At 38.0% G+C, this 21360-nt stretch overlaps 1 protein-coding gene across 3 annotated transcripts in view; it reads left to right on the forward strand.

The window, feature by feature from the left end:
* LOC136871592 (juvenile hormone esterase) overlaps positions 1-21360 on the forward strand; it is a 128518-nt gene that overhangs the window by 71671 nt on the left and 35487 nt on the right. For all 3 annotated transcript variants that reach the window (XM_068227163.1, XM_067145033.2, XM_067145032.2), the window contains 4 exons: positions 6286-6471; positions 8450-8652; positions 18334-18505; positions 20563-20744. In XM_068227163.1, coding sequence (XP_068083264.1) covers positions 6286-6471; positions 8450-8652; positions 18334-18505; positions 20563-20744 — 743 coding nt within the window. The remainder of the gene's footprint in view (positions 1-6285; positions 6472-8449; positions 8653-18333; positions 18506-20562; positions 20745-21360) is intronic.

Raw genomic sequence — 21360 nt, forward strand, 5'->3', positions numbered from 1 at the left:
CATACCAGTTTTAAAGTGCATGAAGGGTTTTCCGTCTTTTATGCAAAAATCGGATATAACGACAATCTGTTATAGTGAGTAAAATTTTCGCTTTTATGAATTCTCGCTATAACGAACTTCTACTGTATTTATAAAATCCTCCTTATCAATACAAATCAACTCATCTGTTAGATGAACAAAGTCTATACATGTTTCAGCCTATTCTCAAGGCCATCTTCAGTAGGAGAACATATTGAGGTACAAAGTCGTCTCGTCTGATGGGTCGTTCTTGATTGTCAAATAAAACTTGCTGACTGTTAAAATGAGAATACTGTGCTAAGCAGTGTGGTGAGACCGTCAATACCATGGATTAAAACATGTGTAACATCTGTAATGAGAAAAGGAATTATGAGTGGATGAAAAAAGTTAAAAAATAATGTAAGAAAAGAAAACTCATTTAACTTGTAAATAAAAGTTGTCGTCTCGAATGGAAATGACCTTGTCAGTCTCAAGTCACATTGACAACTAAGCTTGTGTGTGGCTTACCGTGTATCTGTGCTGATGCGGTTGGGTGGGGGAATGGAGAGGGAGGGGCGAAGGAGGAGGGACGAGGTGAGTTACGGGAGGAGGGTGTTGAAGGGAGGGCGGGTGATGTTTGTCCCATTGGGAGCTGGAATGGCAGGCCACCCCTCTTTCAGATAAGCTGAGTGGAATAAAGGTACTTCAAGTCTCAGAGAGAAGCATTGGTATTATGTTGTCTTCGGATCAACCCTGGTATTGCAACTTATTCCTACTTACTGAAGGGAGATGATCCCCTGGTGTGTTCTTGCGACAGTCATCTGACTGTAGTATAGGGGGGCCTACAGCCTTACGAAGTGCATGGACCTGGCCGATCTGCGCTGTAGTTTAGAACTTACGAGTACCATATCTCTTATTCTGCGAGATGATGAGCAGTCAGTAGACCTCGTCATCCATTTCTATGAGGGATAGTAGCCTTTTTTATCATCTTTAAAAGTGAAGTTAAAGTTCGTTTTTTAATTACAATTTTATTTCTAACTACTTTTTTTATTCTATTGACTATGTTTTTAATGAATGTTTGCATATTTTCAATATGTTCTTTTTTAACTTTTAATTTGAATGAAATATACAATTTCACTTTCAAGGCAATACCTTATCTAAATTTATTACATTTTAATCTATTTTTAATTTTATAGGAAAATAAGGTGTTGCAAATTAAATCCTCTGATTATTTTAAATTCATAATCATTTTCATCATCATTTTTAAATCCTAGTCAGTGGGTAACTTTAAATTGTTATATTATTTCATGATGGAAAAATGGCACGTAGCAGTAGTGAAAATGCTGAGATTATAGCAAATGCATTCAGTAAACTGAATTGTGAAGAACCTAAGGATCTACAGTATTACAAATTAATACAAATACTCCAATAAAAACCAAATTTAATAACACAGGTCCTCCAACATTTCAAGAATTAGAAAAAGCACTAAAAGAACTTAAAAATTATAAGGCATGCAGAGAAGACCAGGTTTTTGTAGAGATGAGGAAATATTCAAGCCGTACGCTTTGGATTTCCTTACACCTGACTTTAACAAAAATTTGGATCATTGAACAGTTTCCAGAACATTGGACAACAGCCTTAATACACCCTCTTCATGTAAAAGGAGATAAGAGTAATCCGGATAATTATAGAAGATTGTCTATCGTGGGCTGCACATACAAGGTGGACCCTGGAGAAGTTGTGCTGAACAGATCATCACTCTAAATAATGGCATACTACAGAAAACAGAGCAAGCCTATAGTAATGACATTTGTTGACTTTAAGGCATATGATTATATACATAGCCTTTCAACGTTAAAAATTTTACGGAATTTTTGACTCCATCCTAAATTAATTAAACTGATAAAACTTACTTTAACTAATACCATATTGAAAGTAAAGTTTAGAGGATAGGTTTCTGAACTATTTTTTATTAAAACAGGTTTAAGACAAGGAGACTGTTTATCACCATTACTATTTAATTGTGCATTAGAATTTATAATAGGGGAATGGTAAAAGGTCAACCCCAAACATGAAAGTTGGAAACTCCAAACAAAATTTAAGTTTAAACTGTTTAGGATTTGATGACCTTGCTCTATTGTCCAACAATATTCAGGAAACTCGACACCAAATTAAATCTCTACAGGGAAGAGTACAAAAAATAGGTTTTGGAATATCCTTTGAAAAGCTGAGATCATGTTTACACATCTGCCACTGGTAAATGAAATGACAATTGAGGGCAAGAAATAAATTTAAATATTTAAATTTAAGTATTTAGGAGAAATCATAACTTATAATCTTAATGAGAAACCCACTTGGCATAAAAGAATAAATTAAACAAAGGAAATTATATTACCAAGACTACATACAGTAAAAAAAAAAAAAAAAAAGCTTATCGATAGCAGCAAAATTAAGACATTATAAAATGGTCACACAGCCAGAAATAACTTATGTTAGTGAAACCATTTAAAAAAATACTAATACAGCTGAAACAGACAAAATACTTGAGACAGAAAGAAGAATAATTAGAACATGCATAAATAAACAGTATCAAATTAATGGACAATAGCATCCAATAAAACGGTTCATAAGGAAATGAAAACAGTATTGAGTACGATTAGGAACAAAATGTAGATCATTCTTTGAGCATCTTATCATAACACCTGACACCAGAATTAGCAAAAGAAGAATTGAAAATTATTGAATAGCAATACCAAGATTAAATGGATTATGGAAATTAAGGAGGATATTAAAGATACTTCAAGAAAGAAAGAAAAAAAAAAAAAAAACATACGATCAATAAAAGGTCTAATGGGAGAGTATTTTCAACAGAACAAAGGATGGCAGCATCTCTCAGAATGAAGAAATACTAGGCTGATAGGAAATCAAGAAATCCTTTGTATAATTGACTAGAGTGGTCCAGTGTAGGCCAAAAAATGTAAAATAAATAATAGGAATAAAAATTATTTCATGCCATCTCATATCATTAGGGGATGATGAACTCAATGTTAGGCCCATTTGAACAACAAGCGTATTCATCATCATCATCATAATCATCATCAAGGACCAACAGGCAGTTATTGCTACTGCTGCAACATTTCTGTTCATTCTCAGACAGGTAACCATTTCAGTAGTAGATCATCCTGATTTGTTGGCTATCGAATTATTGGCTCGGTGACCTCATTGGACAATTAGACTCCTTTGCCCTTTGCAGGCAATGCTTTCTAAGTGTCATATTCCCATTGATGAAGATTTTCCCTGTTTTTTAAGAATATGACTGGTGATCAAATTTTCTTTCTTTGTTTAATGAAACACCTAAATATTTAATGGAATCCCCTTGTTTAATGCCTCTTATGAACAACAATAGTAAGTCACACAGAGATAAGCCCACTGATAAAACAATGAATAGGGGGCCATGGGAAAAAAATGACATAATAATGAAAAAGGAAAGAAACAACAATTCAAGCTTCACAACTGGCTATAATTTTAACTCTAAAATATTTACACAATACCTCAATTAGATATTTAAATAATTAAAATATAAAATATTAATGAAACAATAATAATACCGGTAATTCATAAAATGAAATTTCATTTTAGAATAAGAGCACATGCTCAAAGAAATATTAAATAAGATGAAGGTTGCTTAGGATCTGGTGGCTTGTTGTTAACATCAAACAATGCCATGATAATGTTGCCATTGATGCTTTCACGGCCTGTACTTATAGACATAATACTGTATAGGCTTTTGGGCTTGTGACGTGTCAAGAAAATAAGGTGAAATTCTTTATATTTCACAGAGAACTGTGCTCTGCGTCATCAGAAGAAAATCTCTACTGTCCATGAGAAAGGCTTCTTAAACAATGACTTTTTGAAAGTTAGATGTTATAATAGAAGTGGAAATGGTATGTTCATTTGTCACCAGTTGGTACCCCGGACGTGGCACAGCGCTAGCGTTCGAAGCGGAAGCTGACCGAACCATCAGAATCGGTATAAGAGGGTCACATAACATGTGTACGTAACATATGACATTGACAGGTGTATGACACAGGCCTGGAACGAAACATCTGATGATGAGGAACGTACGAATTTGGAAAACACAGACGAAATAACAATAGTGAAGGGACAGGGAAGGGAACTACCTACGTAAATCCTTAATGGCTGGCAACCAGATATTACTTACTTGATAGCCAGTGTCCCTGTTGAAATTGTTAGGATTTCTACGTATTTCCACAGCTTCCTGTATAATCCTGAACCTATAGTGTCTAATGTGGGTAAGAGCTCGAGCATCTTGGAACATGACATCATGACCCGATGATAAAGCATGCTCAGCTATTGCCGATTTGTCTGGCTGGTTGAGACGAATATTACGTTCATGTTCTTTGATATGGGTACCAATGGATCGGCATGTTTGGCCGATGTATACCTTACCACAAGTACAGGGAATTTCGTATACCCCAGGATGTAAAAGTGGGGACAATTTGTCCTTGATTTTACTTAGACTGTGAGCAGTTTTAGTGGCGGTGCCAAACACAGATTTCTTATTGTGTTTGCAGAGGACCTTGGCAATTCGATCTGTAGTGTTGTGAATGTAAGGCAAGTAGGCAGTTCCCTTCACTTCTTCCTTCTGTGAGCTTTACTTGGTCATTTCTCTGGGATACAGGGCTCTATGAATCTGAAAATCGCTGTAACCATTACTCTTGAATGTGACTTTGAGCGTGTCCATCTCCACCTGGATATTTGATGGCTCACAAATTCGTCTCGCCCTTTTGGTGAGTGTCGTGAGAATGCCTTGTTGTTGTGCTGGATGGTGGTGAGAATCTGCTTGAAGATAGCGATTTGTGTGGGTAGGCTTACGATAGACGGTATGTCCTAAGGAGCTGTCCGGTTTCTTACTAGAACATCCAAGAAAGGAAGGCATCCATCCAACTCTATCTCCATAGTGAATTTAATTGAAGGATGTTGCTGATTTAGATGGTTTAGAAATAGATGAAGTTTTTCAGGACCTTCTGTCCAGACCACAAATGCATCATCAACATACCTCCACCATATCATAGGTTTGTCGGGTGCTGAAGCAATAGCCTCCTCCTCAAAATGCTCCATAAAGAAATTAGCCACTAGGAGGGACTCCGTCCGTCTGTTCATAAAAATTCCCACCCCACAAGAAATAGCTGGAAGTAATGCAGTGGTAAAATAGGTTAGTAATGTCCTCAGGGAACAGGTGTTCAATGAGATACATGACCGAGTCAATCGGCACTTTAGTGAACAAGGACTCCACATCGAAACTCACCAAAAGTGCATTAGGTTGAGGGGGTTGAAGGCCCAAAAGCCTATATCTATAATGCCATGATAAATTTCAGAGAGGATAGGAAATAGTTCAAAATTTTATTACTGTGTATCATACATAATTAGAAATTGGAAATTCCCTACCAAAGCCAAAACCATGATATATAAATCATATTATTTGCCAATATTGACCTGTGGATCAGAATGTAGGACTTGGACAAAAAAGATCTGAGTAGATTACAAGCGACAGAGATGCGCTTTCTGCTAGGGATCTTGGCTAAAATGAGGAAGGACAAGATAAGAAATGAAACAATATGAAACATGCTACAGATCAACCACCTAAAAGAATGGAGAGAAATAGGCTGAAATGGTTCGGTCACTTCAAAAAGTTTTCAAAAGAATGGGACAAGAAAGATTACCAAGAAGAGCTCAGGAATGAACAGAATCTGGAAGAAGACAAATTTGAAGACCACGAACAAGATGGAAGGATGAGGTGGAGGATGACTGAAATTGGAGAGGACTTTCCCAACTTTGTTGCATATGTGCATTCACCAAACTGCTGTTTTAGAAGGAACTGCTTTCAAAATTTTTTATACCGATATGATCTCTACTCTCATTATTATCAGAAGCTACATGCCGCTTGATGGGATTTTTCCTGTGTTTGTCTGGATGGGATCTTGTAATATGAGTAGTTAACCTCACATAAAATTTACCTTGGTATAGTCATGGTGAAAGATTTTGTTAGAAGTCGAGTATTGATACTGACACTAATTCAAGAGCAGCATAAGAACAGTAGAAACTAGTCCTGAGTTTCAGTTATATACTTTCTTTTCTTTGAAAATTGGTACAGAAAGTATTACTGTATTATATATTTTATTCAGATGTTTTATCTGAAGCAAGTATTGTAAGCTAAATATATCCTTGAAGATTTGAATTATATCTAAATAATTTTCCTCTTTACAGGCTTTCTCAGCGTGGAAGGACCTGCCGCTCCTGGTAATGTAGGCTTGAAAGACCAAGTGGTAGCCCTTCGCTGGGTACAACGCAACATAGCCAAGTTTGGTGGAAATCCTGACAATGTTACTGTGTTTGGAGAAAGTGCTGGAGCAGCAGCGGTTCACTTACACATGCTCTCACCTATGACTAAAGGTAGGGTAGAATACTGTCTGTTAATTGGTCATATTTGCTGCTTTCCCTGTAGATGCACTTACATTAGGCCATTCAGTTACGATGATAGTTGGGAACTGCCCATTAGATTCTGTGTCAAGAACATTAATGTGTAGACTGCGGTAACTCGAGCTCAAATTGGTGGGATTTACTTGTGCTCGAATTACATCGGTCTCATGTTGGTACATTTAATGGCATATGAAGGAACTCCTGCCAGACAAAATAGAAACATAAACATTCCCCTGGAAATTCTACAAGACTCTATTTATTTGATGTCAATAAATAATAATAATAATAATAAGGTAGTAGACAATAATCGATTAATTGTAGCGGTAGATAGAACTTTGCTACCAAACAGTAACACTCTGGTGAATGAATACTTTCATTATTCATGTGGTAACCTTCTTGAAGTTCGAAATGGAACGGTAATAATAATATGCCAGGAAAGCAACTGGGAAGTTAGAGGTTCTGTGCAAGTACATAGATTGCATACAAAGTAAATGGAAATCACGATCTTTAACAATATAGTTAACTGCATGTATTTAGAACCATTGAAGTACAATGCCAATAAGAGGAGGACCAAAATTCAAAATAGCAACAAGAACCATTGAGAAGAAGAAAAACATTCGAAAGGGGACAACAGTGATTCGAGCCAGCCACTGAATTACGATGAAGTTTCTCAGCACAGCAGAGAATTAAATACCCAGTTTACAAATAAAAAGGAGAGGGGACTCTAGGTAGGAATTGCAATGTGAATGATTCATTCTGACAAGAAAACTTCAAAAGGGTAAAGACCTAGTAGCACTAGCTGGAATAGTCATTTACTAATTGACAGAAATGGAATGGTGTATGGCTTTTAGTGCCGGGCGTGTCCAAGGACATGTTCAGCTTGCCAGGTGCAGGTCTTTTGAATTGATGCCCTGTAGGCAACCTGCATGTCATGATGAGGAGGAAATGATGATGAAGGTGACACATACACCCAGCCACTGTGCCAGCGAAATTAACCATTTATGGTTAAAATTCCCGACCCTGCCAGGAATCAAACCTGTGACCCCTGTGACCAAAGGCCAGCATGCTAACCATTTAGCCATGGAGCTGGAGATTGATGGAAAGAAATGTTCTCAATGTTCCAACCATCGCCATTGCTGAGTTTCCAATATTTTTAATTTGAGACTTAGGACGATTAGCACTCGCAGAATCATAACCATTGGTTCATATAAAGGAAAAGAAAAAAGTGAGGCTAGATGTCAAAGCCTGAAGGCTGTGGGAATCAAAGTCCCAATAAACAAAGTCTCTGCCCACCAAATGTGTGGCATCTGAGTCCAGGCGAGAAGACGGTAATAATCGTGTGCGGTAGTACGCCGAGTAGCTGGCTGCTGTGCCCTCCACACACACACACCCCCTTCAATCGAATCTGGACTGATTGTAAGTTGGGAGAATCAGAGTTTATATAGGAGATGTGTGGAAGTTACTGGAAGCATTTAAACATGCAGTTCATTGGAGAAGGTGATGTAACATAGCAACGACGTGGTGAGCAACAGTATAGAGTAGTAATATGTCTGCTGGTGTGAGCTGTTGGTGATGTTGCAGCATTCAGTAGAATGAGGGCTAACGATGCATGATGTTGCGGCAATGTGAGCAGTCCGTGATGAGGTATTTTAAGTTAAGTCTTGTAGAATTTCCAGGAGAATGTTGCAAAACAATATTTTAGAGTAGAGTCTGTTATTACCATTGCTTTTCTATTTCAGTGCAACAGGTGTTCATCACTATAAATGCTCACATATTCATCTGAATATCAATGGGATATTAATTGTTTTGGTACTGTAGAAGAAGCATTGTACTTTTTCTCAGACAGCAAGAAAAGATTAATATGGATCGACTGATATTTGGTAGAGTGGGTCCTTTGATAAATGTATTTCACTTTGAGGTGTTGATTTTGTCTTTGTTTGCTTCTTCCCAGGTCTCTTTCATCGAGCAATAGCAGAGAGTGGAGTAGCTTTCAATCCATGGGGTATAGAGAAACATCCAAGAGAGGCAGCCTTTCGTCTAGGAGCAGCTCTTGGGAACAAAACTGAAGATCCTGAACATTTAGTTGAATTTCTGAGGAATGTAGACCACTTGCAGCTCGTCGGTGCTGCTAAGAAGTGCCCATTGCCCGAACGGGTAAGTCCATCCTAACAAAGATGGTTTTTACATACAGTTGAAGCTAAGGAAGGATATTAGTAATACAGTAGAAGTCCGCTATAGTGAGTACGGTATATAACGAGAACCCTGTTATAACAACAAGTTTTGTCTGTCCCTTCAAAAGTCCTATATTAAACTGTGTATTATCCTTCGGTTACAGCGAGAGCCCTATCACTGACACATCCGTTAATACAAGCGATTAAGCGTGTGCGATTTTTTCCGTTACTGATATTTATGCACCCCAGTGATTATGTTGAGTACAATCGATCACCTTCAGCATTGTTTCCGCGCTATGTCAACTAGCGAGCTCTCTTGTGGACATTCAAAGGCAATGTCGGAGTAGATTAGTAATACCCGTCAACTGCTGTTCCGTAAAGAAAATTTGAAATGAAAGAGAGCATGTTTTCATAATAAGTGCGTAAATAACGTGTCCAATAACAGTTGTTAACTCGTTAAAAATAAAGGCTGAATAAACAATGTCTTCATTTTAATGCTAAATACTGCAGTTAAGCAAGAATGGGATACACATGGGATACATCGTTGATTTCAGAGGTTACCGGTAGTTTGTTTTCTCGCATCTGGTTAAATTACAGAAAGGCTGTGTAACCGTACGTATGTACGATCCCCGAGTTTTTAGGTTAGGAAATTTTCGTATATAGTTTGTTAGGTTAAAATCATGTAATTTTGTTTATTTACCACGTAAAAACGTAATATTATAAGAAGACTGTATAGTTAGGGAATATTGCATATGTTCATCATTATATTTTGTATAAATTTCCGTTTGGGTAAGAGTCTGTAAATATGGCCTAGCCGTAAGGATTGTGCAACCGGGAAAACTGCGACTATATCGGGAAGGATGGTTGAAGTCAGTTGGATGTGTTGCAACAGGTGGCTTGAAAACACGGGGTACGGCAGGTTGTATCGGTTGAAGAATTGGAGTGAATCAATGTGGACATACATGAGTGAACGGTCTACGTCACATCATATACTCGATAGCCAATGCGAGGGCTTTGTTTTGAGCGAGGTTTGTGTTGACAGAGTGACGCGGGAAGAAGTGCCGGTGTGAGCGTTGCTACCACTAAACTTTTCAGGACGCTACAACCACGTGTAGCAAGCATATATAAGTGTGTACGCGTGTGCGGCGAGTTATTCTGATTCTGATTCTGATTCTCATTCTCATTCTGTTTCTGACTCTGATGCTGATACTGTGTGTTTCTCATTTGTACTGGTCTGCGGGAGCGACGTATTTGCGCAGTTTGCTATACGATCTGCTATTATTCGTGAGTATCTGTTACGGAGTGAACATGATATAATCACGACGACTTACCGGCTTTGCAGTGGACTTTCTGAAAAAGAAAGTGTTTGTTTGGAACTTGTCACCCGAGTATGCAGCTTCAGTTGATGTAGAATTTTGCCGTTTGCTTGCCTCCGGACATGTAACGCTTTCTGTCCAGCCAGCAATTGGAAAGAATTCAAGATGTCGATGAAGAAGTGTAAATAAGGTTAGGGATGCTATTAGTAAAGAAGGTTGCATCCATATGTAGAGAAATAGTCGTCGTACTTTTCTCTACCAGATTAGGATTCACGGTAACAGTGGAGTGCAGTGGGGCTCTTACCTGGAGGTATGTTAAAAGTATAATGATGTTCGATTTTTTAGTGATGATTTTAATGATGTGTAATTTGCCTTTGTAAACAGCAAACGAGTAAATCTCGTGAAGAGATGATTTTGTTGGGTAGTAATGTGTATATTAGCTCTATGTAAACGGCCAGCACTAAGTGGGTTGCATTAGTGTTGATTTTGTTGGTGTTTGTCACATATTAGTTCTTATTAGATGTTGTATTTTTATTAGTGATTTTAATGATGTGTAATTTGCCTTTGTAGACGGCAAACGAGTAAATCTCGTGAAGAGATGATTTTATTGGGTAGTATTGTGTATATTAGCTCTATGTAAACAGCAAGCACTAAGTGGGTTGCATAAGTGTTTATTTTGTTGGTGTTTGTCACATATGAGTTCTTATTCTGGGAGTAAAGTCATAGAATCAAACTTAAAGTGAGTCTTTAGTCAGTGGAGTGAGGCTGAACCTGGCATGTTACCCAAATTTAATTTCAGGGGTTATATAGCAACAGGTAAGGTTATAAAGCAAGTCTGGAGCCTCGTCAGCCTGATGACCGTCGCCTTGGGAGAGGGAGTGGCTCGTTGCTCTACATAATTAAATATTCCTGCAATTGTTTTGCAGGTGGTGCCCATTATCCTTGTTATTTACACTTAGTTGAGTCAACGTTTATCTGTTCACTATTTCAATAGCTTGCGGTAGTTGCAGCTGTTATCATGCAAATTTGTAGTGAGAAGGTTATTATTTCTCTAATAGCGCTGGAAGTATGCTTTCATCATACATATAGTACGGTTAAGTTAGGATAGGTGACGCTTTTCGAATAAGAAAACTGGAACGTTTGCCCCAAAATGTGATCGATCATCTTCGGTACGGTATAGTTTTCTCACTATGTGCCTTTGCAAGCACTCTTGTCAACATTGAAAGGCGATGTTGGAGTTGATTAGTAATACCCGTCGACTGCTGTTCCCTATAGAAAATTCAAAATGAAAGAGGATAACACGTTTTCGGAATAAATGCATGAACAACATGGCCAATAGCAGTTGTTTGGTCATACACCTCAAGATATGGCAGAGTATATCACTGATTTTAGAGGATAGTTTATATTTTTTCGCGTTTAGTTAATTTTCAGAAAGGCTATTCCCATGTAAATTTTTAGCGAGGAGGTTATCATTTCTCTACATGTGTTTGAAATGTTTTCATGATACATATACGGTTAGGTTAGCTGACGCTGTTTGAAGAAAACTGAAATGTTTTCCACAGAAGTCTCTGGAGTCTTACTGTATTTCTCCGAATTCAAGATGACATTTATTTCTCAGAATCTCATGTGAAAAATCAAGTTTCGTCTTGCATTCGTGGCCTAACAGTAATGAATACCTCTGGCAACTACCACAGTAACCACGCTGCTTCTTTCCACCCCTGCGCGTGCACGTGCGCGCCCACAAAACTCTCTGACAATAAACGACAGCCTTTTTATTATACATCGCTAGCCGCGGCAACTGGTTGTACAGTGCCTCTGTGTAACGTCACTGGATCTTGGGGAATAGTGAAAAGAGAATGACATTCTATTAGCCTCTACAAGAATGTTTCTCAAATCTGCAGAATGCCATCAAAACATTTGAGCCTTTGAATTCTTAGAAACGCCATGGCTCAGTGGCAGAGTCTGTTGTACCTGACGCTTAGTAAAATTTAAGTTTTATAGACAGCAGGGATATTTTCGTGATGGATCGTCGTATTGTAAAAATATGTCGAACGGGTATTGCCGGCAAGTTTTCAACAGGTTTTTGTCGATATTATGATGCCAATTTTCAGTTCATTTTTATTAAACACTCGGAAATGTAGAATAATTGTGCAGCCGTGAGAAAATACGGCATAGACCTAACTAGAGCCAATATTCGGCATTAGCGTGAAGACAGTGATAGCTAAAAAATACGTACTCTACAAAAAATGCTTTCATTGGCCTGCAACAAGGACGCTTTAAAGAAGTCGAAGATGAAATTGTGAGGTATGTGCTTGAAAAACGCAAGAGCGAAATGGCCATACTATGGCGCAGTAAACTCTTTCCTTGACCTTCAACGCCCGCGATTAGGCCAATACATTGCTAGTCGCTGAAGTTGGCCAAACCCGGCAAGCGAGACGTGCGTGTAGCAGCCGGTTGTACCTGACGCTGAGTAAAAGTAACAGTTTTATAGACAGCAAGAATATTTTCCTGATGGATCGTCGTATTGTAGAGACGCGTGGAATTGATATTGCCGGCAAATTTTCAGCAGGTTTTCTTCGATAATATGATGCCAATTTTAAGTTAATGGTTACTAAACCCACGGAAATAAAGGTTAATTATGCAGACGCAAAAAAATACGGCATAACTGAAACCAGTGTTCGGCATTGGCGTGAAGACAAAGATAGTCTAAAAATGCATACTCTACAAGAAAGGATTCATATGATTTTACAAAGTACTTTTTAAGCCTGATTTAAATTTTTTGCGGGGAAAAGTAGGGGTCGTGTGCATTCAGGGTTGTCTTGGATGAAATTAAACATACACTCTCATGTAGTATCGGATTTCGAAAAATATCAACCAAGTAAGCCGTAGTGTGGGTATCTTCCATGAAAATGCAGGTTTTGAACAAACTGGTTGCTGCTTCATACCGATTTGAATTAGTATAGATGTTTTCCTGACTTTTACAAAGAATCGGAAATATAACGACAGTCCGCTATAGCGAGTAAATTTTTCGCTGTTATGATTTCTCGCTATAGCAGACTTCTACTATATTAGCTATTGATTATTAGGATGTATACCATGGTATATTATTTGTAAATTGAAACCAGTGGAGAGCATCATCTTGCCATGTAGGCATACTCGGATAGAATACACAAAACAGACACACTGCACTACCTGCAAAACGCATAACACTAATCTTCCTGTTCTCATTCACAGTAGCAGTGGTTAGGGAGTCCCCTACCCCAGTCTGTGGAGAAAACGTTACATTTTTACTCCATTTTAGCCAAATGAAACTAGGAATGTTAAGAATTATTTTTAAAAAAGCAGTTTGTACAAGCAATTTTGTGTTATCAGCTAATTTTTCCTTTAATTTCTTTAATTATAAACAAATTTATTTGCGGAGATACGCACAAAATGTTGTTTATCTCGGCCAACCACTTTGTATAGCTCCACAGCAAGTAGTGCATGTGCTGTGTGGAAGGGAGCAGGGGTGTATTATTTTGCTAAGGTCATGGATACCGAGGTATGATTCACCTGCTTGCCGTGCATGTTCGTCTGTCTGGCAGTCTCTTTAGTGTCTATTAGTTTCTTGGTGTGTAGTCAAATACTAAATGATTTTTAATTGTATAATCACGCTGTACTTCTATTTAATTGTAATACATGTGATATTGTTACTTTGGTGGAAGTTTTATTGGACAGTATTCAGTCAAAATCTCTAAAATCTATTATTACTGCACTTAATTTGGTAAACTGTCAGCTTTTATCTCTCTGTTGAAATTCGATCAGAGAGCACTTAAACTTCCCATTTCGTAGCTTTTTAAATTTTTTTTTCTCTTTTGATGTATATATCCCTCTCCCCATATCTCACAAACTTGGGTACTTCTTGTTGTCTGTACATATTTTTGCCCCCCACTTCTAATTTCCAATCACTGCTATTGCTCATTCATGACTGTTCCAAAATTGAAGAAGTGACTTGCAAAAACAAACAAATTCACATGAATTGAAAGTTGAGTTTCTGATTGCCTATTATTTTTAGCCTCATTTATGTATACTTTTAGAGTTGCAATCTCTCAAAAAATATATATCCATTGCTTTTAGAGCTTAAAAAATTGACAGTCTGGGCAAAAAAAAAAAAGAAAAAAACCATTTCTCCTTGCATTATATCCCAAACAGAAAGCAACATATCCTTTACAGCCTATACAAGCTAGGAATAGGTCATGTGACTCCCGAAATGCAACAGGTGGTTTTGTTTTTTCCTGCGTCCTTTTGTTGTGTTACTGTAACAGAGAGTTTGAGGTTATAGTGGTGTTTTTAGAGCATTTTTACCATGCCGGCTATGATAACAGATATTTATGATATAGCAATTGAGGCTTTCATGGCCGGCGTTACATATCATATCAGTGTTTTCCGGGCTTGTAGGTCATGGACCAGGAGCATGCGATGGTCCCAACATTTCACCGAAGACTGCGTTCAGCATTATCAAGGGTGATAAAGATGTTGATTCCCATAGGAAACCATGCATCTTGGTGAGTGTGCCATTTGCCAACTGATGAGCCCAACCTGGCACACTGGGGCAAAACGCTGGCAACCAGAAAATTTATAATGTCCAATAACGGACCAACTATATTGGTATTATCAAGGGTTCCGATTGACTTCGAGAGCAGCGAAGCTCACAGTGAAGGCTTTCATGACTGGAAGCCAGGCTTTATTTACCCATTCAGATTCCTCGTTACGGTTTAAACTGTTGGTGTGCTTCATTATTTCAATGGCTTCCCTTTGTAGCCGGGCGTGATAAGATTCAGTAGTTGACAGTACTTTGGTGTCGATTTACCTTGTGTCATGGCCTGCTAGCAGCAAGTGTTCAGCGACTGATGATCTTTCTGCTCATTCCAGCCAGCTATGTCTGTTATGCTCCTTCAGTCATGTGGCGATGCTGCGTTTTGTAGTGCCTATGTACACCTGGTCACAGCTGCATGGGATCTTGTAGAGACTTGCTGTGGTGAGAGGATGGCGCTTGTCTTTGGCAGACCTAGGTAGTTCCTGGATTTTCTTCATTGGTGTATATATGGTTTTTACCCCCATGGGGCTCCAGTAGCATCCTTATTTTGTCAGTTGTTTTCCCAATGTACGGGAGAAAGGCTTTGTCTGCCGGCTGCTCCTCTTCTTTCTCGCTGGTTGTTGGATGTCTGGGATGGAGCCTTAAATCCTGAAGGACACTATGGCTGCTGCAGAACAGAAAAAGCAGCGGGTGATCAGTTGTCGGTCTCCGCCAAGGCAGGTCGATGTGCGTCCAGCTGCTTAATGCTTCGACCATTGGACAATTAACAGCCAATGAGCGACTGCCCCTCCTCATGGCGGACCAGTAGGCAAGCAGCGCACCATAATCTGCACTATATAATGAGGTAGAATTACAACACCACTTCATTCGCTGCTATCAAAGTCAGTCAAAATCCTTGATAATGTTGAACACAGTCTTCGTTGAAACGTCGGGACCATCGCATGTTCCTGGATCACGGCCTGCAAGCCCGGAAGAAACTGACATGAGATATTTACGAATTTTTATTTTTGTTGCTAAGACCATATCAACGCCGAACCGCAAGAAAATGGTTGAATAGAATTCAATGAAAACTGGTATCTAAAATCAGGGAATAAGGCACTACAATCTAAGCTATAAATAATATTCACGCTTGATGAAATGGTGGTTGAGGGAAGGCACCTAAAATTAAATTTTTGGATACCTATGTTATTGGTCTTACCGAAAAGTACTACATAACAAAAGTTATAGAGAATACAAATTCTGCTCATTTATGTCTTGTTCAGTTTTACCGTACTGACTATGGTAATAGAATTCATGGATTTAGACTTTTGTTGCTTAGTCCATAACAACGCCGAGCACTGATAACATGGAAATATTGTTTAATAGTGGTAATTGGCGATGGCTTTTGTCATGATTGTCTAAGGTGTAAAACCGCATGGTCATTGGTCCATATTGACAAGGAAAATTGTGAAGGAGGTTATAAAAATTAAGAAAAAAATCGTAAAGGAGCGATCACTTGAATAGTAAGACAAGATGCAGTCATAAAAGAAAGCAGGACTCCCTTTATATTAGAAGCTCTAATATCACAGAGTCAGAAGAAAAAAAACTAAATGTGAAGGCCCACAATATTGAAAGCTCATAAAAAGGATCAACAATAACATTACGTTGACCATTGTTTGTGATGTGATTTATCTCTTCTGCTGCCACTCATCTGCAAGGGACTGGATTTCTGCATGCCTGAATATTAGTGCAAAGTAGGTGGGAAATGCACATTCTATATAATTGTCTCATCAACGATGGGTATTACAACTAGTTCTGTCTTATAATATGAGCCAATAAATAAAAGTATTATTTCTTAAAAGTTTAATCCTTATTTCTTTTCCTTTACTTTTCAAACTAAAGAAAATGTATTTAAGAAGTGACTTTTAAGTAATTGTTGTAATTGATGCGAATATAACCTGCATTTGTAAATCAGTTTCTGCTCAAAATATCTTCTGAAATGAGTTCCATCAGTAGGGATAATACTTTATCAGTCGCTCTGTATAACAGTGTAGATAATAAAACCTCTTGAGAAGAATAAGACTCTAACGGTGTCATACATGTTACAGTGACTTTTAACTTAAACTTTTGGCATTGTTAGAATATGTGTGATTTCTTCTGTGACTCATCATCATCATCATCATCATCGGTTTGCCCTTCCAGCGTGCTGGGTAGGGTGTTTGAAAACGAGCGTCTTCCAAAGTTGCCTATTCAAAAACATTTCGTTGTCCAAGACAGATTCCCAATTCCATCCTCTTCTCTCCACGTCTTCCCTCAGTTCGTCCATCCATCTTCTTCTTGGTCTTCCAGCTGGTCTTCTACCTGTTATTCTCTTTTCCAAATAAGCACATGATAACCTTGTGCTATTCATTCGTTTAACATGCCCAAACCATTTAAGTCTAGATGACCTAAGTCTTTCCTCCATCGATTCATTTAGACCTAGGTTAGATCGGATCTCATCATTTTTCACATGATCAAGTCGGGTCTTTTGGAGGGCAGTTCTAAGAAATTTCATTTCACAGGCTTTAATCCTACTATAATCCTTTGATGTTAGTGTGCAGGTTTCCAGAGAATATGTAAGGATAGGAATGAAATATGACTTGTACAGGGTCATTTTTGTTCTTTGTGGGACTTTCTGATCCCATAGTAGGTGTCTAACGATGCTGTAACGATGCCTTTGTTTACTCTGTTTGTTATTTCTCTCTCAGCTCTGTTATTACTAGCGATTACGCTTCCTAAATAACTGAATTGGTGTACTACTTCAACTTGGTGGTCCTGTATTTTTATGTTGCATTCTGTATAATGTCTGCTGATTTTTAATGCTACTGTTTTTGATGGGTTCAATTTCATTCCATAGTCATCAAACTTCTTACACCATGCATTCAGATTATTTTGCACTCCATCCTCTGTTTCATCCCATATTGCCACATCGTCAGCAAACACCAGAGCCTGAAGATCTTTATTACCTTTTCCTTTTAGTTCCTTTAAAATGGTATCCATAACTGCTATGAATAGAAGTGGTGACAAGGCACTTCCCTGTTGTACTCCTTTGGTTGTATTGAACCATTCAGAGTGACCATCTCCAATTCTGACACAGCTTTTACAATTACTATATAGCATTTGGATCTTCCTAATAAGATACTCCGGTACACCAAGTTTTCTAAGACTTTTCCAAATAGTTGATCTAGGAACATTATCATACGCCTTTTCAAGGTCCATAAACACAATAATTAGGTCTTTTCCTCTTTCCCAGTGTTTCTCTGCCAACATCCTCAAAGCAAATATCAGATCTGTTGTGCTTCTTCCAGTCCTAACACCATGTTGTTCCTCTTCTAAGATAGGCTCTAGTATATCCCTTACTCTGGCTTCAATGATCTCCATAATTTTAAGGCCGTGTGATAGGAGGGTAATGCCTCTGTAATTTTCACTTTTCCTTCTACTCCCTTTCTTAAAGATAGGAACTATCACCCCTTTTGTCCAATCTTCAGGTATTTCATTATCCTTCCATATTGTTCTGAGAACTCTATACAGCCACTGTATTCCTGGTGGACCAGCAGCTTTAATCATGTTAGCTGTAATTTCATCAGCTCCTGCTGACTTACCACTTCTCATCCTGTGGAGAGCTTGCTCTACTTCTGTGACTAAAAAAGAAAAATTGTTCAGGAATTGCTAGAATTTTTGCCATTTGTCTTGTTTGATATGTCTCAAACTGAAAGACTAATGTCTTATTATTTTATGAATTTTTGTGTTGCAGTATAAACATAGACTTCTTGTTTTTCCATTTGTACCTTGTGAAGAAGTGGAGGTAAAGGGTACTGAGAGGTTCCTACCTGCTGATCCATTAAAGCTGCTGCAAGAGGGACACTATCACCCATTGCCTTATCTCACAGGATTTAATACACATGAAGGCCTCATCATGCTTAGGCGTACGTAGATGATCAAGGTAGTATTATTGAAACTATGGAATTTAAGCGTTGTATTTTATTTATGTTTGTTAACCAGAGTAACTGAGTGTATGGAAAAGTTGACCCTTATGGCCTTATCCATGATCTTAAAGCTCCTTTCATACTATCCACTGTTTTCCTCGCTACTCCACTCCACTCCACCAGAGGTGTAGAAATGGGCCCGTAACAATCACACGAGACCCATCTCATTAAGTGATTTTAGTGCCCTCAGCAGGTATGAGTTTACCTGAGCCACAGTTTTCACTTTAGGCAGATGGAAAGTACACCTTTGCCTAGTATTGTAATGGAATTACTCTAAATAATATTGAGCACTTCACTCTGTTCGTCAGACACTGCACATCTGCGGCGCAAACCAAAGATTTGTTGCTGAACCTTACTTCCAAGTTTTGCTGCCGAGTGGTAGCCACACCTCGTAACAATATTCTAACGCTGGCCCGATTAGAGTGCAAAACAAAGTTGTCAGAGTATTTCAGTTTATGACGGGTGGGGAGAATAAAATAAGTGGGAATAAGAAAGAAACACATATAATAGGACAAACGTAATGGCAGGTCAGTGTTTGAAGAGGGAGCATCAGAAATAACAAGAACAAACCTGGAAACACAAAAGGACGTCTTTATACAGATAGGCTCTCTCCTAATCAATCCCAGTTCTTCTACATCCATCTCTTCTTGGAGTTTGAAATAATGACACAATAACTGGGGGGGGGTATTTATTAGTGGGAAGGGTGGAAAACAATGAAACAGCATACCAAAGGACATCTTCAACATTTTTCCAAAAGATGTGCATTTCTTGATAAACTTAACCATAATAGGTATTTGATATGATCCTGTATTGACTTGTCTAAATCTATTAATATTTTTTTTTAAATACCTAGTTTGTGTTGGGTCCACCTTGTCAATACACGTTTTATAATTGAAAATAATTTATTCATTCATACATGTCTCAGGAACATTATGCATCCCCTTCATCAGTGAAGTCTAATCAAAGAATAAAAACAATATTACATCTTTTGTTTAGCCCACAATTTAAAGAAGTATTATATTCTAATTCACCATATCAACAAATAAACAAACATTAGTGAAATATGAAAATTATCATTACATAAAATTTTAATATTTTGGTAGTGTTGAATGAGAATACCTAAATAAGATCTTCAAGTTTTCTTCCTTAAATGATTAAACACTAGTTTACATAATGGGTTCTCAGCTGTACTTCTTTCATATAAACAGATGAGAACCTTAAAGCTGTACCAGTACTTCGTTCATTTAAACGGGATGCTCGACTATGTGGTATGTTTCGATCTGTCAATGGAGTGATGGTGTGGAATGACCTTAGTAGAATAAGCTTGAGCAGAACTTTTAAGAGTAAGAAAGAAGATAAAGTTGGAATTCAAGAGGACAAATTGGGGCAAATATTAATTTATTTTAAGGGATTGGAATACATTATCAGGGGAATGTTCTATACATTTCCAAGTTCTTTGAAAATGTTTAAGAAAATGCTAGGTAAACAATGGATAGAGAATCCACCACCTGTGAATAGTACCATAATGTGTGGAATATCGCGAGTCTCCGCTACTTTTGATTAGTACCGCAACATTACACATAGCATGGTTCTACTTTCGTAGCAATAAATACCATTATGAGCGGCTGATGACCTTAATTTTGGGCCTGTTTCAACTATGCGCACAATCGATTCAGCATCGTACTATAGAAGCGGTCCCTTGGTCGGTAATATGATTGTTTTGTGGGTGACAGCCCTAAATGCAGATCATTGATGAGTGGTGTGCTGAAAATACAAACAGTGATTATACAATAAGACCAAAAAACCTTTGAGGATTTTACAAAATGTTTGTTATGACCTAGACAGATTGTAAATTGTGAGTTAAATTTGCTAAATGTTGGTAATTGATGAAATGACTAGGCTTATCACAAAAAATACCGATTTTACAGTTTGCTATTAGCATATCAGTAAATATTATTACATTGATTATTAATTCCTTGTCCAATTCCTTACTGTAGTTGCTGACTTCAATAATCCAGAAACATATGAAAGAATGGGTCAGAACATGGAGGAGGTCATCCAGCCTGATATACGAGTCCCAGAGAACTACACGAAGATGGATGAAGTGGTGGCCAAACTAAGACATTTCTACTTGAGGAACAAACCTCTCTCTAGTGAAACATTATCTGGATTTGTAGATGTAAGTCAAACATTTTTTTTCAGCTCTCTTTTCACATCTTTAAAATGACAGCTTATTAAACATTTTTGAAGAGTATTTTTAAAAATTTCCAGGACAGTTGTATGATACAGCTCAAAAAGCCAGAATGTACAGAATGAGTATAACACTGACATCTGTGAAAAAAGTTGAATTGACGCCTGCCATTTCTTAAATGTACCTCAGTAGGTGGAGTGCTCGGTAAGAGAATGCAGAGGAGACATTTTTACGCAGGTCTCATTGATGCGTCTAAGTTTTCCTTAAGCAGAGGCTCCTTTCAGTATCGCAATGAAGCCTAACAAACACATTAAGCCTGTAACTTTATACAGGGTGCATCAGAACTCTACTGACAAAAAAATCAGGGATGCTCTTACGTTCAGCTGATGACATCACACAAATTTGTGAATAGTTTCATCCGTACGACCCGCGCATTGGAAATGCGTCGAAGTCATGCGGTACATGTGTTTCATAGTTAAGAAATGTCCGCCTCTGTAGCATAGATCCGCTGTCGGCAGCCCTGAAGATGGTTTTCCGTGGTTTCCCATTTTCACACCAGGCAAATGCTAGGGCTGTACTATAATTAAGGCCACGGCCACTTGCT

This window comes from Anabrus simplex, chromosome 4 (genome assembly GCF_040414725.1).
Source record: "Anabrus simplex isolate iqAnaSimp1 chromosome 4, ASM4041472v1, whole genome shotgun sequence".
NCBI classification, from domain to species: Eukaryota; Metazoa; Arthropoda; class Insecta; order Orthoptera; family Tettigoniidae; genus Anabrus; species Anabrus simplex.